Raw genomic sequence first — 26,470 nt, forward strand, 5'->3', positions numbered from 1 at the left:
ATTACAACAGACGTTGAAATAGCAACGGGACCAACAGGAAGCTGTGTACCTAAAGCATAGAATGACACACAGCAGGGTTGGACTGAGTTACTGAATTGGGTCAGGAGACTTTTCATTTCCCAGTTCCTGAATCATGCCATAGACTTGCTAATGCTCCAACTCAAGGGTTTTGTAAATATTCTGATTTTTCTGAACGAGTTCAGTGTGCGATGTGCAGCTGAATTTCTCTGTCATGTGCAGCTCACACATAAGCCATGTATTATTAATGATGACTGCCAACTCCTCTGTGTAATCTCCGCACAGTGCCAGTAAAATATAGAACAATGCTTCATCAGCCAGACTCGGCTGTGCGAGGGGAGTGGTCACTGAGCAGCTTGGGGCATGTACAACGACAGGGCTGCAGGCAGCATCATCTGCCATTGGCTTGTCTTCTCGTCATGCTTCTCTGGTCATCCTTTAAACTTGCTGAATTTTGATTACATTGAATTTTACAGGACAGAAACAGGCCATTCGGCCCAACAGGTCTATGCCGGTGATTATGCTCCACACGAGCCTCCTCCCGCTCTACTTCATCTGTAATTCTTCCGTCATGTCCAGTGATAAAACCTTTTATTTTATTTGTTCCTGGCATTTGGGTGATGCTGGCAAGGCCGGCATTTATTGCCCATCCCTAATTGCCCCTGAGAAGGTGGTGGTGAGCCGCCTTCTTGAATCACTGCAGTCCATGTGGTGAAGATGCTCCCACAGGGCTGTTAGGGAGGGAGTTCCAGGATTGTGACCCAGCGACGATGAAGGAATGGTGATATATTTCCAAGTCAGGATGATGTGTAACTTGAGAAGAACTTGGAGGTGGTGGTGTTCCCATGCACCTGCTGCCCTTGTCCTTCTAGGCGGGTAGAGGTCATGGGTTTGGGAGGTGCTGCCGAAGAAGCCTTGGTGAGTTGCTGCAGCGCATCTTGTAGATGGTACACACTGCAGCCACGGTGCGCCGGTGGTGGAGGGAGTGAATGTTGAAGGTGGTGGATGGGGTGCCGATCAAGCGGGATACTTTGTCCTGGATGGTGTCGAGCTTCTTGAGTGTTGTTGGAGCTGCACTCATCTAGGCAAGTGGAGAGTATTCCATCACACGCCTGACTTGTGCCTTGTAGATGGTGGAAAGGCTTTGGGGAGTCAGGAGGTGAGACACTCGTCACAGAATACCCAGCCTCTGACCCGATCTTGTTGCCACAGTATTTATGTGTCTGGTCCAGTTACGTTTCTGGTCAACGTTGACCCCCAGGATGTTGATGGTGGGGGATTCAGTGATGGTAATGCTGTTGAATGTCAAGAGGCCGTGTTAGACTCTCGCTTGTTAGAGATAGTCATTGCCTGGCACTTGATTGGCGCGAATGTTACTTGCCACTTATCAGCCCAAGCCTGAATGTTGTCCAGGTCTTGCTGCATCCGGGCATAGACTGCTTCATTATCTGAGGAGTTGCATTTGGACCTGTTACTGTAATGAAAGTAGACGGTTCTACCCATGGCTGGTCAGCGGCAAGAACAACAGTTAGGTGGCACGGCCAACTCCAGAGGGGGCCAATGGCTACAGGCGGGTGAGGGTGTGGAGGGCGGGATTGGGACCCTTGATGGAGGAAGAGGTAAGGCGGAAATGGGAGTCAGTGAAAGAGTGAGCATAAACCATCCGACACGCAGCAACAGGGACTATTTCCCTGCATTATTACAGAGCTGTGGAGGGCAGCTGCAGAAGCTCTGGCAGCAGCTGATCGATGATATTGACAATGATCTAAAATATGTATCATCAATCGATTGCTATTAATGCCGAACACCCAGGCAGCAGCATGGCGTTAGCGTGCCACAGCGCAGTGCTGCTATTGCCCGTCCCTTATGTTACAATTCAAGCTGTTGAGTGCGAAACTATATTAAAAATAGATGCTCAAGTCCTGCCATTGCACATACCAGATACACAGGTAAATAGCTGTGGGTGTTCACAGCCCCGGGACATTTCTATTCACTATTATTATGCATCCTCAGGATGTGGGCGTTACTGGCAAGGCCAGCATTTATTGCTCATTGCGAGTTGCTCTGAGAAGGTGGTGGTAAGCCGCCTTCTTGAACTACCGCAGGGTATGTGGTGAAGGTGCTTCCACAGTGCTGTCATTCTTATTCGTTGTACAAGTTTGATACAACTGAGTGGTTTGCTAGAGCAGTTAAGGGTCGACTGTGCTGGTTAGGGACTGGAGTCACATATAGGGTAAGGGTGACAGGTTTACCTCCTGAAAGGACATGAGTGGGGCAGTTGGAATTTTACGACAATCCGACAGATTCACGGTCCCTTTTACTGATTTACTGATACCAGCCATTTATTTCCAGATTATTTTAATAGCTGAATTCAAAATGATCAAACTGCTGTGGTTGGAATGAAGTTGCGGTCTCTGGTTTATTAGTTCAGTCTTCTGGGTTATTGGTCCAGTAACATGACAACTGCACGACCGCATCCCGTCTACATCACTGCAGGAGCTCCTCAGAGAGGGGTCCTCTACCCGACCTTCTTCAACTGCTTGAACACGGACCTTCCCTCCATGCAACGCTCCGTACTGTTCACTGACGATCCCGCACTGTTCTCCACCATTCACCACTCCTCCGATAATGGAGCACATCTGGCCAGCCGACAGCAGGACCTGGATAAAATTCTCGCTTGGGTTTACACAGGAACAGGAGCAGGCCATTCAGCCCCTCGAGCCAGTTCTGCCATTCAGTTAGATCACGGCTGATCTGTAGCTCAACTCCCTTAATGCCCGACTCTAACAAAAATCTATCAGTCGCAGTTTTGACATATGCAATTGAGCACCAGCCTCAGCAGCTTTCTGGGCGAGGAAGTTCCAGACTTCCATTCTCCTTTGTGTGACCAAGTGCTCCTGACATCACCCCTCAACGACCAAGCTTTCATTGTGTTCTCGACTACTCCAGCAGAGGACAACAGAGTATTCGTTATTAAACTCAACAATGTCATGTTCGCGACATATGGTCTGCCTGACATAGTGGTGAGCAACAATGGGTCGTGCTTCACCAGTCAGGAGTTTCAGGAGTTTGTGAAACTTAACGGTATAAACCATGTAAGGTCAGCACCGTTCAAGCCTGCGTCCAATGGGCAAGCAGAACGTGCAGTACAAATTATCAAACAAAGCATGAGGAGAGTAACCCAAAGGTCACTGCAGACCCGCTTGTCCTGCATACTGCTGAGTTACAGGGCAAGACCCCACACACCCACAGGGGTCTCGCCTACTGAAGTCATGATGAAAAGAGGTCTTAAGACCAAGTTATCAATTGTACACCCGGATTTAAATAATCATGTTGAATACAGAAGACAAAGTCAACAAGGGTACCACGATCGCGCAAATGTGTCACGTGAGATTTCTGTTAATGATCCTGTGTATGTGTTGAACTATGGTCAGGGTCCCAAATAGATTGCTGGTGCAGTCATGGCCAAGGAGGGCAACAGAGTATTCATTATTAAACTCAAGAATAGGCAAACTTGCAGGAAACACATGGATCAGACAAAGCTGAGACACACAGATGAGCCAGAGCAGTCGGACGAAGAAACCATCGACGACCAACCAACCTACCAGCAGCCTTCAGAGAACTCAAGGGTCATCAGTGAACCCGGAATTTCCATCACGGACCTGTTCAATAAAAATGGACTTGCAATTCCTGACATGGCCACTGCCTCCCCCAACACGTCAGCCATCCAGCCACCAGCCACAACAGACCCCGCACACTCACCCAAGGCTGGAATCGAACTGAGACGGTCAACCCGGGAGCGTAAAGCACCGGACCGTCTCAACCTGTGAAAGACTGTGATAAGATCTCAGAGGGGGGGTATTGTCATGTATGTACATGTTGTCTGTAGCCACCAGATGGTGCCATTGCTGGAGACCACTGAGCAGCACGCACATGATGCTGCTCAGGTATAAAAGGCCAGCCATTTTGAGAGTCAGGCACTTTGCGCCTAAATAAAGCAGAGCCAAAGTTGTACCTTGCTCAGTAACTACTCAGTATTCAGTCTGTACCTTTATTGCATACATAACATTTGGCGATGAGAATACAAGAATCTTTGTTTGCAAAATGAGCACGATTAAATTTTTAGAGCGATTCGTGGAGGGAGAAGATTGGGCAGACTTTGTGAGCCGTTTGAACCAGTACTTCATGGCCAACAAAATGAAGGGGATCGACGATGCAGATCGGCGCTGGGACCTGTTCCTCACTGTGTGCAGTTCAAAGATCTACGGTCTGATAAAGAATTTACTCATGCCTAGTGATCCAACAGAGAAAACATGCGAGGCATTGTGTACATTGGTACGGGAGCAGCTCAAGCCAGATGACAGCATCATCATCTCGAGATACAGGTTTTATACACACGTTCGATCGGAGGGCCAGAGCGCGGCGGAATTCGTTGCTGACCTGAGATGTCTAGCGGGATTGTGCAAGTTCAGGACGGTGTTGGCAGACATGCTGCGGGACTTCTTTGTTATCGGTATCAACCACGAGGTGATCCTGTGCAAACTTCTGGCGGTGGAGGAGTTGGATTTAAAAAGGGCCATCCACATCGCTCAATCATGTATGATGACGGGCAGGAGTTTAAAGCAAATAGCGGTGAAGAACTGAACCTCGGCAAGTACTGTAAAAGCGATTGATTCGGCGTTCGGCAGAGCAGCACATGGCAGGACCTATCCGGCTGCATTCGTGAAACCTGCGGCTGCCCAAAGTCCACCAGCGGGAATGTATCCGACTTCTCCGTGTTGGCGTTGTGGGGGAAATCACCAGCACCAGCAGTGCTGATTTAAGCAATATAGTTGCAAAGGCTGTCTGAGAGTGGGGCATCTCCAGCGCAAGTGTCCGCAGATGAGCAAGCGAGCTGCGACACACCACGTGGAGGATGAGAGTCAGACTAGCGCGGATCCGGATACGCAATCCGAGATGCCAGAGGAGGAAGTGTATGGACTGTACTACTTCATAACGAAGAGTAAACCAATTTTGATTAATGTGAAGTCTAACGGGATACCGGTATCGATACAACTGGACACAGGGGCGAGTCAATCGATCATAAACTAGGGGGCATTTAATAAGCTGTGGGATACTAAGACTGTGAGGCCCAGGCTGAGCCCTGTTAACACTAAGCTGCATACGTACACCAAAGAACTGATAAAGGTGATTGGCAGTGCACAAATTAATGTGTCATATAACGGTGCGGTTCATGAGTTACCGCTGTGGATTGTTCCAGGCAATGGCCCAACGCTGCTCGGTAGGAGCTGGTTGGAGAAAATCAGATGCGACTGGAATGACATAAAGGCATTGTCATCGGAGGAAGATACATGTGCCCAAGTATTGAGCAAGTTCCCCTCGCTTTTCGAATCGGGTATTGGCAACTTCACAGGAGCCAAGATGCAGATCCACGTGGACTCATATGCAAGACCCCTCCATCATATGATGAGGGAGAAGGTCGAAATTGAACTGGACAGACTCCAGCGTGAAGGGATCATATCACTGGTTGAATTTAATGAATGGGCCAGCCCCATTGTTCCTGTGCTGAAAAGTGATGGCACAGTCAGAATCTGTGGAGACTACAAGGCTACGATTAACAGGGTTTCGAAACAAGATCAGTATCCGTTACCGAAGGCTGATGACTTTTTTGCGATGCTTGCTGGAGGGAAGTCATTCACAAAACTGGACTTGACGTCGACCTATATGACACAGGAGTTGGTCGAGATGTCGAAGAGATTTACGTGCATTAACACACACAAAGGACTGTTTATTTACCTCAGGTGCCCTTTCGGAATTCACTCGTCTGCAACAATATTCCAGAGGAATATGGAAAGTCTACTGAAGTCCGTTCCCAGAACCGTCGTGTTCCAAGATGACACCCTGATCACCGGTCGTGACTCCAAGGAACATCTGAACAACCTGGAAGAGGTTCTACTACGTTTGGATAGAGTGGGACTCAGACTGAAACACTCGGTGCGTCTTCATGGCACCGGAGGTCAAATTCCTTGGGAGGAAAATCGCCGCTGATGGCATCAGGCCTACTGACGCGAAAACCAAAGCCATCAAGAATGCACCCAAGCCGCAGAATGTGACGGAGCTGCGTTCATTCCTGGGTCTACTCAACTACTTTGGTAACTTCCGACCTAAATTGAACACCTTCCTAGAACCACTGCACATGCTATTGAGAAAAGGCGACAACTGGGTGTGGGGCGCATTGCAAGTCAGAGCTTTCGAGAAAGCCACCAATCTGCTTTGCTCGAACAAGCTGCTGGTACATTATGATCCATGTAAACGTTTAGTTTTGCCCTGTGATGCATCATCATATGGAATTGGTCGCGTACTCCAACAAGCCAATGAGTTGGGGAAACTTCACCTGTCGCGTATGCATCCAAAGGTTTGTCTAAAGCAGAAAGAGCCTACAGCATGGTAGAAAAGGAAGCTATAGCGTGTGTGTATAGTGATAAAAAGATGCATCAATACCTGTCTGGTCTGAGGTTCGAATTAGAGACTGATCACAAGCTGCTCATTTCATTGTTTTCCGAGAGCAAAGTTATCAATACCAACACTTCATCCTGCATCCAAAGGTGGCGGTTGACATTATCTGCCTATGATCCTCAAAGGGTTTTGGTCTGCCATACCTAAGTAAATGTGCGAGGAGGCCAAATCGTACATTCGTCGCGAGGACGAACTGTCTATTCAAGCAGATTGCATATTGTGGGGCAATCGCGTTGTAATACCCAAGAAAGGGAGAGAGAAGTTTGTGCGTGAGTTACACAGCACACATCCTGGTATAGTGATGATGAAGACCATCACCAGGTCCCATGTCTGGTGGCCAGGAATTGATTCTGAGCTGGAATCATGCATGCATCAGTGCAACACTTGCATGCAACTCAGCAAAGCACCAGCGGAATTGTGGCCAACGAAATCTGTGGTCGTGGACATCCAAACCTTGGTCCAGGATCCATATAGATTTTGCAGGTCCCTTCCTGGGCAAGATATTTTTAGTGGTGGTGGATGCTTATTCGAAGTGGATAGAATGCATAATCATGTCATCCAGCATGTCCACGGCAACCATAGAGAATCTCAATGTCATGTTCGCGACACATGGTCTGCCTGACATGGATAGTGCTTCACCAGTCAGGAGTTTCAGGAGTTTGTGAAACTTAACGGCATAAACCATGTAAGGTCAGCACCGTTCAAGCCTGCGTCCAATGGGCAAGCAGAACGTGCAGTACAAATTATCAAGCAAAGCATGAGGAAAGTAACCCAAAGGTCACTGCAGACCCGCTTGGCGTCATTGTTGGAGGCCACTGAGCAGCACGCACGTGGTGCTGCTCAGGTATAAAAGGCCAGCCATTTTGAGAGTCAGGGCACTTTGGGCCTAAATAAAGCAGAGCCAAGGTTGTACCTTGCTTAGATAAACAGTACTCAGTTTGAACCTTTATTGCATACATAACAATATTAGACCCACAACCAGTTCACAGTCGTCAATTTGACCAGCAAACTCAAAATGATTAAATAAGGATTAAAATTACCGGTAAAATGTCAGCAAGATATTCAACCAGGTGAGACATCAGACTCAGCCGAATGTGCCCACCTCTTCTGTCCCATGGTCCCGTGGAGTCACTGCAGAGCAATCAGGAGCAGGGCCACTGAGCAATATTGGAAGTCTTTCACTCAAGCAGGACCATTGCCAATCATAGCAAACCAAACTCTGCCCCAAATATGATTTCTTTATTGACTGGGGCCTATTTTATCTTGCTGGTTGCTGTGATGGTTACAGCAAGGCCTGAGGCAAGAAACATTGTCAACTGTTGAAATGTCGGATCCTTCAGAAGATAATCAAACTGTGCTTTAAGCACACTGAGCGGATTACAGTGATGTTTGACAAGACGGTGACCTTGCGAATATGAACAGTATGTATCAGATCCATGCAAACATCAGGCATTCTCCGGTATCACATTTGGTACACAACTCCCACATGAATTCCAATCGCAGATTTCTTCAACGAAGCATTTTTCACAGTATCTGACTCTGAGATTGTATTTTCTGCTTGTGGCCTGCAGCTGTCGTGTCAGGGAGATCGCGTGTAATTGAGCAATTGAAGGGTAAGGTTTACTGGGTGATACTCTGGTCAGCAAACCATCTCGTCTCCACACAGCACGCATGGGGGGAGTGTGACACTGAGAGAGCAGCGAGTGTGTCAGACTGAGAGCAGCGAGTGTGTCACACTGAGAGTGCACGGAGTGTGTCAGACTGAGAGCAGTGAGTGTGTCACACTGAGAGCAGCGAGTGTGTCATGCTGACAGCATTGAGTGTGTCAGACTGAGAGCAGTGAGTGTGTCACACTGAGAGCAGCGAGTGTGTCATGCTGACAGCATTGAGTGTGTCAGACTGAGAGCAGCGGGTGTGTCACACTGAGAACAGTGAGTGTGTCACACTGAGAGCAGCGAGTGTGTCAGACTGAGAGCAGTGAGTGTGTCACACTGAGAAAAACGAGTGTGTCAGACTGAGAGAAGCGAGTGTGTCAGGCTGACAGTGGTGAGTGTGTCAGACAGAGTGCACGGAGTGTGTCAAGAGATCAGTGAGTGTGTCAGACTGAGAGCAGTGAGTGTGTCACACTGAGAGAGCAGCGAGTGTGTCACACTGAGAGCAGCGAGTATTTCAGACTGAGAGCAGCGAGTGTGTCACACTAAAAGCAGCGAGTGTTGAGCAGCGAGTGTGCCACACTGAGAGCAGTGTGTCAGACTGGGAGCAGCGCGTGTGTCGCACTGAGAGCAGCGAGTGTGTCACACTGAGAGCAGTCTGTGAGCAGCGAGTGTGTCAGACTGAGAGCAGTCTGTGAGCAGCGAGTGTGTCAGACTGAGAGCAGCAAGTGTGTCACACTGAGAGCAGTCTGTGAGCAGCGAGTGTGTCACACTGAGAGCAGTGAGTGTACCACACTGAGAGCAGTCTGTGAGCAGCGAGTGTGTCAGACTGAGAGCAGTGAGTGTGTCACACTGAGAGCAGTCTGTGAGCAGCGAGTGTGTCACACTGAGAGCAGTGAGTGTACCACACTGAGAGCAGTCTGTGAGCAGCGAGTGTGTCACACTGAGAGCAGTCTGTGAGCAGCGAGTGTGTCACACTGAGAGCAGTCTGTGAGCAGCGAGTGTGTCAGACTGAGAGCAGCGAGTGTGTCACACTGAGAGCAGTCTGTGAGCAGCAAGTGTGTCACATTGAGAGCAGTCTGTGAGCAGCGAGTGTGTCAGACTGAGAGCAGTGAGTGTACCACACTGAGAGCAGTCTGTGAGCAGCGAGTGTGTCAGACTGAGAGCAGTGAGTGTGTCACACTGAGAGCAGTCTGTGAGCAGCGAGTGTGTCAGACTGAGAGCAGTGAGTGTGTCACACTGAGAGCAGTCTGTGAGCAGCGAGTGTGTCAGACTGAGAGCAGTCTGTGAGCAGCGAGTGTGTCAGACTGGGAGCAGCGAGTGTGTCGCACTGAGAGCAGTCTGTGAGCAGCGAGTGTGTCAGACTGAGAGCAGTGAGTGTGTCACACTGAGAGCGCACGGGGGGAATGTGTCACACTGAGCGAGCACACGAAGTGTGTTAGACTGAGAGCAGCTAGTGTGTCAGACTGAGAGCACACCCCGAGTGTGCACCACACAAACCGGAGCAGTTGACTGTCTGCTAATGAGCCACGTGCGTTGCCAATCAGTCTGATCGTTGACAGGTGCCTGTGTTCTTTGTCTGCAAAACTAGATCGTAGCGTACTGGTCTGACCTGATCACCTTGATGGTCCACGTTCAAAAAACATGAATAGCGGCCGATTACTGAGAAAATTCTTTGTCCCAAATATTTCTGGCAGTGCCAGAACAACTTGGCAGACAGCCTGCTGAGCAACTGAGGGGAGAGAAACAGGGAGCATGTTTAGTAACTGCTACAGAACGTTGCTACAAATCTGACCATGAAACTCTTTAAAACAGCACCAGTCGCAGCTCTGATTGGCTCGTTTTATATGAGGCATGAGGCACAGGGATTCCTTGCACTGCGTGCTGCAGCACGGGGTAAACAGGGTTTGCAACACACTCACTGTAAAGTTACGGCAGTGTGGCAACACTGCAGCAGAACATCCGAAACTTGGGGACATAAATATAAGGTAGTCATTAATAAATCCAATCAGTAATTCAGGAGAAACTTCTTTACCCAAAGAGTGTTAGAGCGTACAACTTGCTATTACGGAGAGTGGTTGAAGGAAATAGCACCGATGGATTTAAAGGGAAGCTAGATATAACATGAGGGGAAAAGGAATAGCGAATATGCCGATAGGGTGAGATGACGGAGGGTGGGATGACGGAGGGTGGTGGCGGTAGAATGCTGGTTACAAGGTGGCGGTAGAATGCTGGTTACAAGGTGTTGCATACATAACATCACTCCCTCCCAAAGTCAATAGTACACTTATTTACAGGATGAGACGATCTGGGGCTTTCCGCTCCCTAGTCGATCGTCTCGGTACAAACACAGGTGTGGGTGAGTTGGTTGCTGGGCTGCTGTGCAGCTGGCCTTGCTGGGCTGCTGGGGATGATGAGTTCAGCTTTGTGGTCAACCGTGATGTCGGTTGCCACTTGTGTGTGTATCAGAGGGTCAAAGTTAGCGGTATCCTCTTCAGGTTGCTTGTGGCTGTCTGTGAATCGCAGTTTGGTTTGGTCCAAATGCTTTCCGCAAGTTAGTCCATTTGCGAGTTTGACCTGAAACACTCTACTCCCTTCTTTGGCTATGACAGTGCAAGCAAGCCATTTGGGACCATGTCCACCTTTGAGTACAAATACAGGGTCATTGACTTCAATATCGCAAAACAAATTTGCGTGATCATGGTACATGCTTTGTTGATGCCGCCTGCCCTCAATATGATCCTGGAGATCAGGGTGACTAGAGAGAGTCTAGTTTTGAGCGCCCTTTTCATGAGCAGCTCGACTGGGGGAACTCCGGTGAGTGAGCGGGGTCTGGTGCAGTAGCTGAGCAGGACTCGGGACAGGCGGATCTGCAGGGAGCCTTCCAACATGCGTTTCATGCTTTGCTTAATGGTTTGGACTGCCAGTTCTAACTGGCCGTTGGATGAGGGCTTGAACGGGGCAGATGTGACGTGCTTGATCCCATTGCGGGTCAAGAATTCCTTGAATTCAGCACTGGTGAAACACGGCCCATTGTCGCTGACAAGGACATCAGGCAGGCCGTGCGTGGCAAACATGGCTCGTAGGTTTTCGATGGTGGCAGTGGACGTGCTTACAGACATTATCACACATTCAATCCATTTTGAATAAGCATCCACGACAACCAAGATCATTTTGCCTAGGAACGGGCCAGTGAAGTCAATGTGGATCGTAGACCACGGTTTGGAGGGCCATGACCACAAACTTAGCGGTGCCTCCCTGGGTGCATTGCTCAGTTGCGAGCAAGTGTTGCATTGGCGCATGCATGACTCCAAATCTGAGTCGATGCGGGCCATCACACATGGGATCTGGCTATAGCTTTCATCATTACTATGACTGGGTGGGTACTGTGTAGGTCACGTATGAACATTTCCCTGCCTTTCTTGGGCAAAACCACGGAATTACCCCACAAAAGACAATCCGCCTGTATGGACATTTCGTCTTTACGCCGCTGGAATGGCTTGATCTCTTCATGAATCTCTGCTCGGATGCTGGACCAGCTCCCATGGAGGACACAGTTTTTTACAAGGGACAGTAAAGGATCCTGGCTGGTCGAGGTCCTGATCTGGCGGGCCGTAACGGGTGACTTTTTGTTTTCAAATGCATCCATCACTAAGAGCAAGTCTGCAGGCTGTGCCATTTCCACCCAGTGGTGGGCAATGGTAGCCGACTGAGGGTGTCAGTGCAGTTCTCTGTGCCTGGCCTGTGGCGAATGACATAGTTATATGCAGACAGCATGAGCACCCATCTTTGGATGCGAGCAGAGGCACTGATATTGATACCTTTGCTCCCTGAGAATAGCGATATGAGCAGCTTGTGGTCAGTTTCTAACTCGCACTTAAGCGCAAGCAGACACTGATGCATTTTTTTTACTCCGTATACGCATGGAAGAGCTTCTTTTTCAATCATGCTGTAGGCCCTTTCAGCCTTGGACAAGCTCCTGGGCGCATAAGCGACCGGTTGCAATGTTCCCAATTCGTTAGCTTGTTGTAACACACACCCGACCCCGTACAAAGACACATCATAAGCTAGCACTAAACATTTACATGGATCATACAAGACAAGCAGTTTGTTGGTACAAAGCAGATTTCGGGCTTTCTCAAAAGCTGTCCCTTGTGATTTCCCCCATACCCAGTCATCTCCCTTGCGTAGCAACATGTGTAGAGGTTCCAGCAAGGTGCTTCACCAGGGTAGGAAATTACCCAAATAATTGAGGAGTCCCAGGAACGACCGCAGCTCTGTCACGTTCTGTGGTCTCGGCGCGTTCTTGATGGTCTCCGTCTTGGCGTTGGTGGGTCTGATGCTGTCTGCCGCGATTCTTCTCCCTAAGAACGCGACCTCTGGCACCAGGAAAACACACTTCGAGCGTTTCAACCTGAGTCCCACATGATCAAGCCGATTTAGAACCTCTTCCATGTTCTTCAAGTGTTCGATGGTGTCCCAACCTGTGATCAATATGTTGTCCTGGAAAAACCGACTTTAGCAGATTCTCCATGTTCCTTTGAAAAATAGCCGCGGCCGATCGAATCCCAAATGGGCATCGATTGTAGATGAACAGTCCTTTGTGCGTGTTGGTGCGTTTCGAAGTTTCCGCCAGCTCCTGCGTCATGTAGGCCGAGGTCAGGTCCAACTTGGTAAATGTCTTCCCTCCTGCCAGCATCGCAAATAGGTTGTCTGCCTTGGGTAGCGGGGACTGGTCCTACAGTGAGAAACGGTTAATCATTACTTTATAGTCCCCAAAAATTCTGACCGTGCCATCACCCTTGAGAACCGGAACAATCGGACTGGCCCACTCGTTGAACTCAACCAATGCAATGATGCCTTCTCGTTGCAGCCTGTCCAGTTCGATCTCCACTTTTTCTCGCATCCTATATGGCAGTGCCCCTGCCTTGTGGTGGATGGGCCGTGTACCGGGAACCAAGTGGATCTGCACCTTCGCCCCCCGAGAAACTTCCGATGCCTGGCTCAAACAACGATGGAAACTTGCTCAAAACCTGGGCACATGAGGCGTCGTCGATGGACAAAAGCGCTCGGATGTTGTCCCAGTTCCAGCGGATTTTTCCCAGCCAGCTTCTGCCGAACAGTATGGGGCCATCTCCTGGTACAATCCATAGTGGGAGTTCATGCACTGCTCCATCATAGGAGATTTTTACTGCTGCGTTGCCAATTACAGGGATCAGCTCTTTAGTGTAAGTTCTCAGCTAGGTATGAATAGGGCTCAGCTTGGGCTTGAGTGCCTTGTTGCACCACAGCCTCTCGAAGGCCTTTTTGCTCATAATAGACTGACTCGCACCCGTGTCCAGTTCCATGGATACTGGAATTCCATTCAGTTCGCTTTTAACATGATCGGTGGACATTTCGTGGTGAAGGTGTGTACCCTGTACACTTCTGCCTCCTCGGTTTGAGTCTCGAGTTCAGTTTGATCTCCCATGGATCGGTCTTCAACGTGGTGGTTTGCAGGGTTTGCAGCTCGTCTGCACATTCACTGGAGGTGTCCCATTATTCCACAGCCTTTGCACGCATAGTGTTTGAAGCGGCATTGATGGGCTCGATGATCACCTCTGCAGCACCAACAAGGTGTCAATTGCCTCACATTCACATTTGATGGCAGACTCTGAGTCATCTGAGGTCATGCAGCTGCAGGCGTGTATGTTCTGCCATATGCATTTCTGCCTGAAAACGATGTTACTTTGTGTACAGTACTTGCCGAAACATCTTTATGCTGTGAAATTTGTTTCGTGTTATCGCTGGTGGACATAAATGCCTGGGCTATCGTTATAGCTTTGCTCACGTTCGGTGTTGCAACAGTCAATAGTTTGCGAAGGATAACCTCATGGCCAATGCCAAGCACAAAGAAATCTCTTAGCATTTGCTCCAGGAATCCATCGAATTCGCAATATCCTGCAAGGCGCCTTAGTTCGGCAATGTAGCTCGTCACTTCCTTGCCTTTAGACCGTTGACATGTGTAAAATCGATACCTAGCCATCAGAATGCTCTCCTTCGGATTTAGGTGCTCCCGGACCAGCGTACACAATTCTTCATATGATTTGGCTGTTAGTTTCACCGGAGCAAGAAGATTCTTCATGAGGCCATGGGTTGTTGCCCCGAAAACGGTGAGGAGGATCGCCCTTTGTTTGGCAGAGTTCACACTCCCTTCCAGCTCGTTGGCCACGAAGTATTGGTCGAGTCGCTCCATGAAGGCTTCCCAATCGTCCCCTTCTGAGAATTTCTCCACGATGCCAACAGTTCTCTGCATTTTCACGTGATGGTTCGTTATCTCGTTGCCAGTTGTTACGTCTCAAATAAAGCAATGTAACTGAGTACTGTAGACGTGAGGAAGTGTGACCTTAGTCTCTTTATTCTAACTCCAAAGTGTTGGTACTGCATGGGAGGCCTGCTTATAAACAGTGCTCCCAAGGGATGCTGGGATCATTGGGATTCCAACAGATACTCCCTCTGGTGGCGGTAGAATGCTGGTTACATAGTGTTGCATACATAACAGAGATCTCCGCCCATTTCTCCATCTGGGAGGGCCTACTCTGCACAACAACCAATCAGAATCTAGTCTTCTGTATATATTGTACTGAGAATCATCCAGTACTGAACCGTCTATAGACGCACCCCGTTTCACAATGAACAGATGCCTGCAGATCGACAACCCCCTGACATTCGAACACCACAGGCTCATTGAGCGGTGAATTGATTTTGACGTGGGCGGGAGTGGATCAGGCAGGGTGCATAGGACATAAGAGCATAAGAATTAGAAACTGGAGTAGACCATTCGGCCCCTCGATCCTGGTCCACCATTTACTGAGATCATGGCTGATCTTCTACCTCAACTCCACTTTCCTGCACTGTCCCCATATCCCTTGATTCCCTTAATATCCAAAAATCTATCAATCGCTGTCTTGAATATACTAAATGACTGAACCTCCACAGCCCTCTAGGGTAGAGAAATCCAAAGATTCACCACCCTCTGAGTGAAGAAATTTCCCCTCATCTCAGTCCTAAATGGCCGACCCTTTATCCTGAGACTGTGATCCCTGGTTCTAGACTCCCCAGCCAGAGGAAACATCCTCCCTGCATCTACCCTGTCAAGCCCTGTAAGAGTTTTGTATGTTTCAATGAAATCACCTCTCATTTGTCTAAACTCTAGAGAATATAGGCCCAGTCTACTCAATCTTTCCTCATAGGACAATCCTCCCATCCCAGGAATCATAGAAACATAGAAACATAGAAAATAGGTGCAGGAGTAGGCCATTCGGCCCTTCTAGCCTGCACCGCCATTCAATGAGTTCATGGCTGAACATTCAATTTCAGTACCCCATTCCTGCTTTCTCGCCATACCCCTATGAGAAGAACCTTCGTTGCACTCCATCAACCCGTTTCTTCCTATTTTCTGCCTCTTGCCAGCATCAAATATGACCTCCATTTGTTCACTCTGTCAGAGACTGGCAAGGTGGTGGTGTCCAGGACTTCCAGGTAGATCTCCGTGTCTCTGATCGGACTTACAGCAGGACAGTTGGGAGAAAGCCCTCATAGAATTACAGGACTGGTGCTTTTAAAGCTTGCATAAGTTCTGAATCTTTGCTCGAGGTGAGGGGCATTAGTGGTAAGGATAGAGTCGAAAGCTGCCTCTACACTGTCCCATCAAACACTTCCAAGGCAGGTACAGCACGGGGTTACATACAGAGTAAAGCCCCCTCTACACTAATCCATCAAACACTCCCAGGGCAGGTACAGCACAGGTTAGATACAGAGTAAAGCTCCCTCTATGCTGTCCCATCAAACACTCCCAGGGCAGGTACAGCACAGGTTAGATACAGAGTAAAGCTCCCTCTATGCTGTCCCATCAAACACTCCCATGGCAGGTACAGCACGGGGTTACATACAGAGTAAAGCCCCCTCTACACTAATCCATCAAACACTCCCAGGGCAGGTACAGGAGAGTGAGAGGCAGACAAGGGATTCCTCTAACCCTGCCCCAAGATACTACTATCCTGCGCAGGGTTCAGGAAGTTTTCAGTTTCCAATCTTGGCCTGTGCTGAGTGCTGGTGGGAGCTGGTGGGAGTGGAAGAAGACCACTATAGTGGGCTCACAACCCCAGGAGGACGATGGGGAAATGAATCGGGGATTGCTGCTCCTGACTGCCATCCTGTGCCTCCCTGCCCGGGCCTTCACAATGGCCATCTCGGTAAGCTATCTGAGGGCACTTTGTCTCGATGCAAAGAGAGATGGGGTAAAAGCTGGTGGAAGAGGAACAGCAGTTCAGTACAAGCAGGGCCTTAATCTTACTAACGGCTGGTCTTATTCCCTGACACACAGATCAATGCCTCCCTGGTGGAGCAGGAATTTGTGGAAGCCTGGGCCAAGAAAGCAAAGTATTTGTTTGATGATATCAAGGACAATTTTACTGATTCAGCACTGAAGAAACTCATCAATGAGATTCGCATCCTGGGCTCAGCTAATCTCTCGCCTGAGGAGAGAAAGAAGGTAAATATTTTGCATTATTAGAACAGCATTGTCACCCCAGGGCCACTGCTGCCCCCGGCAACCCCACTACTCTACTCTCTAACTCATCGCTGCTCTTCCTAAGCCAGGCTCTAACCTCCCCGATTCAGCTGGGCGTTGGGGTGATTGGCTTTCGTCAGATACAGCAGTCAGAGTTTGTGTTAGGGCCCAAAGACAGATAATTCATCGGAACACAGGAACTGGAGGAGGCCATCAGGCCCCTTGATCCTCTCCTGCCATTCACTCATTTCACGGCTGATCTGCACCTCAACTCCATTTACCCTCCTTTGCTCCATATTCTTGATACCCTTATCTAAAATAATCTATTGATCTCAATCTTGAACATTCGATTGATAATCAGCATCCACGGCTGTTTTTGGGGAGGGAATTTTGAATTTCTGGATCCTGTGTGTGAAAAAATGTTTTCTGATTTCACTCCTGAACCGCATTGCTATAATTTTAAGATGGAGCCCCCATGTTCTGGGTCCCCACATGAAGAGGAAATCACTTCTTTGTAGCTGCCCGATCAATACCTTATCATATATTTTTAAATCACTCATCAGAACACATGTCTCAGTCTCTCAGCACCTCACTATTTTACACACTCACTCTGACACACTCTCATTCTGACACACACTCACTCTGACACACACTCACTCTCTCACCATGACACATACTCACTCTGACACTCTCACCATGACAGACTCTCACTCTGACACTCTCACCATGACACTCTCACCATGACACACTCTCACTCTGACACACTCTCACTCTGACACACTCTCACTCTGACACTCTCACTCTGACACTCTCACCATGACACACACACACTCTGACACTCTCACTCTGACACACTCTCACTCTCTCACCATGACACACACTCACTCTGACACACACTCACTCTGACACACACACACTCTGACACTCTCACTCTGACACACACTCACTCTGACACACACTCACTCTGACACACACACACTCTGACACACTCTCACTCTGACACTCTCACCATGACACTCTCACTCTGACACTCTCTCACTCTGACACACTCTCACTCTGACACACTCACCATGACACACACACACTCTGACACTCTCACTCTGACACACTCTCACTCTGACACACACTCACTCTGACACTCTCACTCTGACACTCTCACTCTGACACTCTCACCATGACACACTCTCACTCTGACACACTCTCACTCTGACACTCTCACCATGACACACACTCACTCTGATACACTCACTCTGACACACTCACTCTGACACACACTCTCACTCTAACACTCTCACCATGACACACTCTCACTCTGACACACTCTCACTCTGACACACTCTCACCATGACACACACTCACTCTGATACACTCACTCTGACACACTCACTCTGACACACTCTCACTCTGACACTCTCACCATGACACACACACACTCTGACACTCTCACTCTGACACACTCTCACTCTGACACACTCTCACTCTGACACTCTCACCATGACACACACTCACTCTGACACACTCTCACTCTGACACACACTCACTCTTGACACCCACTCACTCTGACACTCTCACCCTGACACACTCTCACCCTGACACACTCTCACCCTGACACTCTCACTCTGACACACTCACCATGACACACACACACTCTGACACACTCTCACTCTGACACACACTCACTCTGACACACTCTCACTCTGACACACACACACTCTGACACTCTCACTCTGACACACACTCACTCTGACACACACTCACTCTGACACACACACACTCTGACACACTCTCACTCTGACACTCTCACCATGACACTCTCACTCTGACACTCTCTCACTCTGACACACTCTCACTCTGCCACACTCACCATGACACACACACACTCTGACACTCTCACTCTGACACACACACACTCTGACACTCTCACTCTGACACACTCACCATGACACACACACACTCTGACACTCTCACTCTGACACACTCTCACTCTGACACACACTCACTCTGACACTCTCACTCTGACACTCTCACTCTGACACTCTCACCATGACACACTCTCACTCTGACACACTCTCACTCTGACACTCTCACCATGACACACACTCACTCTGATACACTCACTCTGACACACTCACTCTGACACACACTCTCACTCTAACACTCTCACCATGACACACTCTCACTCTGACACACTCTCACTCTGACACACTCTCACCATGACACACACTCACTCTGATACACTCACTCTGACACACTCACTCTGACACACTCTCACTCTGACACTCTCACCATGACACACACACACTCTGACACTCTCACTCTGACACACTCTCACTCTGACACACTCTCACTCTGACACTCTCACCATGACACACACTCACTCTGACACACTCTCACTCTGACACACACTCACTCTTGACACCCACTCACTCTGACACTCTCACCCTGACACACTCTCACCCTGACACACTCTCACCCTGACACTCTCACTCTGACACACTCACCATGACACACACACACTCTGACACACTCTCACTCTGACACACACTCACTCTGACACACTCTCACTCTGACACTCTCACTCTGACACTCTCACTCTGACACTCTCACTCTGACACTCTCACTCTGACACACACACACTCTGACACTCTCACTCTGACACACTCTCACTCTGACACACTCTCACTCTGACACTCTCACTCTGACACTCTCACCATGACACTCTCACCATGACACTCTCACCATGACACACTCTCACTCTGACACACTCTCACTCTGACACACTCTCACTCTGACACTCTCACCATGACACACACTCACTCTGATACACTCACTCTGACACACTCATTCTGACACACACTCACTCTGACACTCTCACCATGACACACACACACACTCTGACACTCTCACTCTGACACACTCTCACTCTGACACACTCTCACCATGACACACTCTCACCCTGACACTCACTCACTTTGACACTCTCACCCTGACACACTCTCACCCTGACACACTCTCACTCTGACACACACTCACTCTGACACACACTCACTCTGGCACACACTCACTCTGGCACACTCTCACTCTGACACTCTCACTCTGACACTCTCTCACCATGACACTCTCTCACCATGACACTCTCTCACCATGACACACTGATGGCCCGAAGATTGTGATATGATGTTGTTTTGTCTGAGAGGAAAAGCGTGTAATGGGATGTGGGGTTTGGCGACACAGTCCGTGGCCTCCTGAGATGCCGAGTGGGGAAATGGAAGTATCTCCCACAACAGGTCTCAGTGGGCAGGTTAATGAAATGTGTTCCATGGTCTGGGACTCAGGACCACAGTCACACTTCTATATACCTTTGCAGATTTTTTGCGTCCTCCTCACAACTTGCTTTCCCACCCATCTTTGTATCATCAGCAAACTTGGCTACATTACACTCGGTCCCTTCATCCAAGTCATTAATATAGATTGTAAATAGTTGAGGCCCCAGCACTGATCCCTGTGGCACCCCACTCACTGTTTGCCAACTGGAAAACAACCCATTATTCCCGACTCTCTGTCTTCTGTTAATTAGCCAATCCTCTATCCATGCTAATATATGACCCCCAAACGAGCTCTTATCTTGTGCAGTTATCTCTTATGTGGCACCTTTTCGAATGCCTTCTGAAAATTCAAATACACTTCATCTACTGGTTCCCCCTTAGTCCATCCTGCTTGTTACATCCTCAAAGAACTCCAGAAAATTTGTCAAACGTGATTTTCCTTTCATAAAACCATGCTGACTCTGCTTGAATAAAAACAGAGAATGTTGGAAATCTCAGCGGGTCAGGCAGCATCTGTGGAGAGGAAGCAGAGTTAACGTTTCGGGTCGATGACACTTCGGCAGAACTGGAGAGTGTTTGGAAAGAACAGATTCTTGAGGAGCACTGAAAGGGGGAGGGGAAGAAAGAACAAAAAGGAAGGTCTGTGATCGGGGGGAAGGCAGGAGAGATTAGAGAGATAAAAAGGATGATGGGCCGAATTCAAATGGTAATGACAGAAGTTAGAAAAACATTAGTCAGAATAGGGTGTGAATGGTGGGATAATGATCAACTGCCATTAGAGACAAGGGGAAAAAAAGAAACAGGCTCTGAGGGGGGTGGGGGTGGGTTTGAAGGGAGCCAAAGAATGTCAGCGGTTACTCTCTGAAATTTTTGAATTCGATATTGAGTCCAGAAGGCTGTAAAGTGTCTAAACGAAAGATGAGATGCTGTTCCTCGAGCTTGCGTTGAGCTTCGTTGGAACAGTGTAGGAGTCTGAGGACGGAGAGGTCAGAGTGGGAGTGGAGCGGGGAATTAAAGTGACAGGCGACCGGAAGCTCAGGGTCACACTTACAGACTGAACAAGCGGTTACCCAATCTACTCTTGGTCTCCCCAATGTAAGGACTGTATTATGGTTTTCTAAATGTTCTCCCGCTACTTCCTTAATAATGGACTCCAGCATTTCCCCAATGACAGATGTTAGGCTAACTGGTCTAGTTCCCTGCTTTCTGTCTCCCTCCTTTCTTAAATAGAGGTGTTACATTTGCGATTTCCCAATCCACTGGGACTGCCCCAGAATCCAGGGAATGTTGATAGATCACAACCAATGCATCCACTATCTCAGCAGCCACTTCTTTTAAGACCCTAGGATGCAAGCCATCAGGTCCAGGGGACTTGTCCACCTTTAGTCCCATTAGTTTGCCTAGTACTTTTGTTGAGTATGGAGAAAGAGTCAGACTGAACACTGTGAGCTCAAAGTAAAGTGTGACCTTAGGTTTTTATTGCAGGTCTCCAGAGTGCCTCACCAACCTGTGAAGCCTCCTTAAATACCTGTGCTCCCAAGGGATTATGGGATCCCTTGGGACTCCAGGGGATGAGCCCTCTGGTGGCTGCATAGAGTAAATACACGTCCACATATATAACAACGTTATCTCTAGTGATAGTAATTGTTTTAATATCTCCCCTCCCTATTGCCCCTTGATTGTCAATTAATGGGATGCTTTTAGTGTCTTCTACCGTAAAGGCAGAGGCAAAATATTTGCTCGTGATTATTCCAGCTCATGGAGCACAGTGGCGTTGCAACAAATGACGGGCGGCGCAATGTAGGACAGCACCGGGAGCCACTCAGTTGGAGCGGACTTGAGCGTCCCTGACACCGTCCTCATGACGCTGTTTAGCGGCACGCCCACGATCTTTGTGCAGTGGCTGCAGGACCATGAGGCAGAGCAGTATTCTGCAGCAGGGTAGACTGGAGCCATTGTTGCACTGCAAAGTGTTCTGGCTCTGCTCCCCCATGACATTTCAGGCAGTTTCCAGATCAGGTTCACCCTGGCTTTTACTTTTTGGCTGGCGCTGGTGAGATGAGGCCGAGAGGTGGGAGCCCTGTCCAGGGTGGGGTTCATGAGTCGTCCGCCGTCCGCAGAAGGAAATGTTGAGTTCTTTCCCGGCAGCGTTGTTGCTCCGATAGAACGGCGACACAACCCTCTTCTCTGGATTGGGGCGGAGATGCCAGGTCGGGAAGTAGCATTCCAGTATGTCCAGATCGCCTGTCAGCTGTGGCTCAGTGGGCAGCACGCTCGCCTGAGTCAGAAGGTTGTGGGTTCAAGTCCCACTCCAGAGACTTGAGCACATATATCTAGGCTGACACTCCAGTACAGTGCTGAGGGAGTGCTACACTGTCGGAGGTGCCATGTTTTGGATGAGTCATTAAACCGAGGCCCCATCTGCTCTCGTTGATGGACATAAAAGATCCTACACCACTATTTCAAAGAGCAGGGAAGTTATTCCCGGTGTCCTGCCCAATTTTTCCCTCAATTGATGTCACTAAAAACAGATTATTTGGTCATTATCACATTGCTGTTTGTGGGAGCTTGCTGTGCACAAATTTGCTGCTGCGTTGCCCACATTACAACAGTGTCTACACTTCAACAAAGTACTTCACTGGCTGTGAAGCACTTTGGGACATCGGGTGGTCCTGAAAGGTGCTATATAAATGCAAGTCTTTGTTTCTTTCATTTGCTTCCTCCAGCGTTGGTGCCTGCGACAGCAGTGCTATGTCATCGGCATAGTTGAACACCGTATAGACGTTCAAAAAGGCCGGTGCAAGCTCTGATCCCTGTGGCCCACCATTGTTGACTGTCCAACTCCAGCTGGTCTGTCACCAAGGTAGATGCCGAGCTTAATTACACGCTGAGGGCCTCGTGCCTGTAAAGAAAGAAAGACTTGGATTTATATAGCGCCTTTCACAACCACCAGATGTCTCAAAGTGCTTTACAGCCAATGAAGTAGTTTTTTGAAGTCATTGTTGTAATGGAGGAAACGCGGCAGCCAATTTGCGCACAGAAAGATCCCACAACAGCAATGTGATAATAACCAGATAATCTGTTTTTAGTGATATTAATAATATTTGGCCAGGACACTGGGGATAACTCCGCAGCTCTTCTTCTAAATGGTAACCATAGGATCTTTTACGTCCACACGAGAGAGCAGACGGGGCCTCGGTTCATCCGAGAAACTTACTGAGAGATTTATTAACACACTGAAGACCGAGTGCCTGTACTGAGAGATTTATTTTCAGTGTAGACCTGGTGCCTCTATTAATAAATTAATAAACAAAGTCAAGGCCCAGTGTCTACTGAGAGATTCAATAACACAGGGCAGAGATAGGGTTATCATTCCTCCTTGGAGTCTCCCAGAATCAACCATTAATCTGCCGAGCATTCCAGTGCACAACCAGAATGCAACACGGACCTGACTGACGTGCTCACCATTAAAACCAGGCTATAGATAGAGCAGTTTCTGGAGTGCAGAGGATTGTGGGTACTCCATCCACCATTGCCATGAGGATTGACATGCCGGGCTACCATTGGCGGGGAGCGGGTGGGTGGGTTGGTGAAACTGCCTGGAATACGGTTCAACCAGAGTGATAAGCACTTTGATGTCCCCAGAACATCCCAAAGCAATTCAGCGGCAATGAGTTACGTTTGAAGTACCGGTATAATAATTACGGTCACTATGTAGGTTAATTGCACACAGCAAGACCGACAAACAGAAAACGAATACATGACCAATTCATTTGTTTTTGGTGGTGTTGGTTTGAGGGGGGAATATTGGCCGGAATACCAGGACACGTCACTGACCTTCTTCGAATAGTGTCATGGGATCTTTTACATTCAGCTGAGCAGCAGTATAACATCACATCAATAGCCTCGTGGCAGTGCAGAGCTCCCTCGGCACTGCGGAGTGCCAGCCGAGATCATGTGCTCCGGAGTGAGACTTCTGAGACCCACTTCTGAAAACCTTCTGACCCAAAGGCGAGAGTGCTACCAACTGAGCCAAACTGACACATGACGGAGGCTTCTATTGGCAGGCTTCACGCCGAGCTTTTGCCCAGCATTATCTCAGGAAAATAACCAACAATACATTCCATGACACCCACGGCAGGAATCGCTCCCGCCTGTTTAGGTGGAAGCTTATTTGGCCCAGGAAATGTTCGCTCGCACATAAACGTTGGCAGTCCAGTATTCTAGGTCCCCATTACCTGTCTGTAAGGCCCAGGAACCAGCACACTGGTGGTGTTGCACGGAGTAAAACCAAAGCCGTTACGCTTGGCTCAATGATGTCGCCTGCAGCAGGTACATAGCCCTTCGCTTGTGGAAAGAAAGACTTACATTTATATAGCGCCTTTCACGACCACTGGATGTCCCAAAGCGCTTTACAGCCAATAAAGTACTTTTGGAGTGTAGTCACTATTGGAATGTGGAAAACGCGGCAGACAATTTGCGCACAGCAAGCTCCCAAAAACAGCAATAATGACCAGATAATCCTTTTTGTTATGTTGATTGAGGGATAAGTATTGGTCCCAGGACACCAGGGATAACATCCCCTGCTCTTCTTTGAAATAGAACCATGGGATCGTTTACATCCACATGAGAGAGCAGACGGGGCCTCGGTTCATCCGAAATCCAGCACCTTGTGAGTTGAAAACCGCTGACCAACTGTCTTTCTTTTCAGTACAACACCATCCTGAGTGACATGGACAACATTTACTCCACAGCGAAGGTGTGCCCGCCCAACCAGCAGGACCTCAGCAAGTGCTGGTCACTTGAACCTGGTAAGTTATGTCGGGAGCAACCGTGCTACAGAGTGAGGGACTGCAATGCTCCAGGGAGCACGCACAGCGCCCTAACCTGGGGCAACTCAGCTCAAAGGTATTCCCCTACTCACAGCTGGCACACAGACAGTTCAGGCCCATGCACCCTGGCTGCTGTCACCATATTGCCTGGCGATTTGTCGCCATTTATAGAATGCTGTCAGAACAGGGCGGCAATTTGCTGCTGCATGTTGGGAAGGACTTGCGTTGTGTGGATTGTGGGATCAAGGCTGAGTACCGTAGGGCTCTTGCACGTGGGCCATACAACAGTCCAGCGATGCTCCTCCATTCTCCGCAATGGTTCCAAACAAAGAAACTGGATGCTCTCACCTCTCATCTTACAGCAGCTTGGGGACAATGAGAACGCTCACTCTGCATTGGACTGTCAGCACAGTAAAGGCAGCCGGGTGTTTAGCCAGCTGTGCGTCAGTCCAGGAGCAATTGCGGAGATGCTGAGCGGAAGCCTGGGCCGGAGCAGTGGGTGCTCGGTGCAGCATCTGGGCCGCCCAGCGAGATTGTGGGGACGGAAGAGAAAACCGAGGCATCTCAAAACATAAAGATGTTTTAACGCCTTTCCTCCTGACTCCCTCTGCTCTTCTAACACGATACGTCCCCTGGCCCCTCACTCACTCCACTCCATCGTTATAGTGTGTAACGCTGCACTCCGAAGGATCCCACTTCCTATCCCTTTTGCTACTTTCTCCCCCGCTTTCAAAAAACCTCCACATAACTGTCCTCTTCAACTGACCTCTGGTTCCCCATCCTCACCGTCCATTTATCTCCCTTTCCCCAGACGCAGTGTCCGACACTCCCCAATCCTCCCCTCGTTCCTCCTTGCTGTTAACTATTCTGAAACAGCTGTGAACCATGTATAATTTCCAGTTGCTGTTGCAAATTGGGCAGCTGAAAAAAAGTAAACAGAACGATTGAACATGGAAGGGATACTCCTCTGAGGGTGGCGCTAAGACACATTGATGGGGAGGATTTCAGGGAGCTCCACATCTCGCTCATACACTCCCGGCCCTGGGAGTGTTTGATAGGACAGTGTAGAAGGAGCTTTAATCTGTATCTAACCCCGTGCTCTACCTGCCTTAGGAGTGTTTACTGGGACAGTGTAGATGGAGCTTTACTCTGTATTTACTGCATGCTGGACCTGCCCTGGGAGTGTTTGATGGGACAGTGTAGAGGGAGCTTTACTCTGTAACTAACCCGTGCTGTACCTGCCCTGGGAGTGTTTGATGGGACAATGTAGAGGGAGCTTTACTCTGTATCTAACCCGTGCTGGACCTGCCCTGGGAGTGTTTACTGGGACAGTGTAGAGGGAGCTTTACTCTGTATCTAACCTGTGCTGGACCTGCCCTGGGAGTGTTTGATGGGACAATGTAGAGGGAGCTTTACTCTGTATCTAACCCGTGCTGTACCTGCCCTGGGAGTGTTTGATGGGACAATGTAGAGGGAGCTTTACTCTGTATCTAACCCGTGCTGTACCTGCCCTGGGAGTGTTTGATGGGACAGTGTAGAGGGAGCTTTACTCTGTATCTAACCCGTGCTGTACCT

At 48.9% G+C, this 26,470-nt stretch overlaps 1 protein-coding gene across 2 annotated transcripts in view; it reads left to right on the top strand.

Annotated features, from left to right (window-relative positions):
- The window catches only part of ace (angiotensin I converting enzyme (peptidyl-dipeptidase A) 1), a 271,560-nt gene that overhangs the window by 37,003 nt on the left and 208,087 nt on the right, over positions 1-26,470 (top strand). The window contains exons 2-3 of one of the 2 annotated variants that reach the window (XM_070864766.1): positions 16,552-16,719; positions 24,775-24,874. In XM_070864766.1, the coding sequence (XP_070720867.1) occupies positions 16,552-16,719; positions 24,775-24,874 (268 nt within the window). The remainder of the gene's footprint in view (positions 1-16,551; positions 16,720-24,774; positions 24,875-26,470) is intronic. The other variant, XM_070864767.1, reaches the window with a different exon arrangement.

Source organism: Pristiophorus japonicus, chromosome 21 (assembly GCF_044704955.1).
Source record: "Pristiophorus japonicus isolate sPriJap1 chromosome 21, sPriJap1.hap1, whole genome shotgun sequence".
NCBI classification, from domain to species: Eukaryota; Metazoa; Chordata; class Chondrichthyes; family Pristiophoridae; genus Pristiophorus; species Pristiophorus japonicus.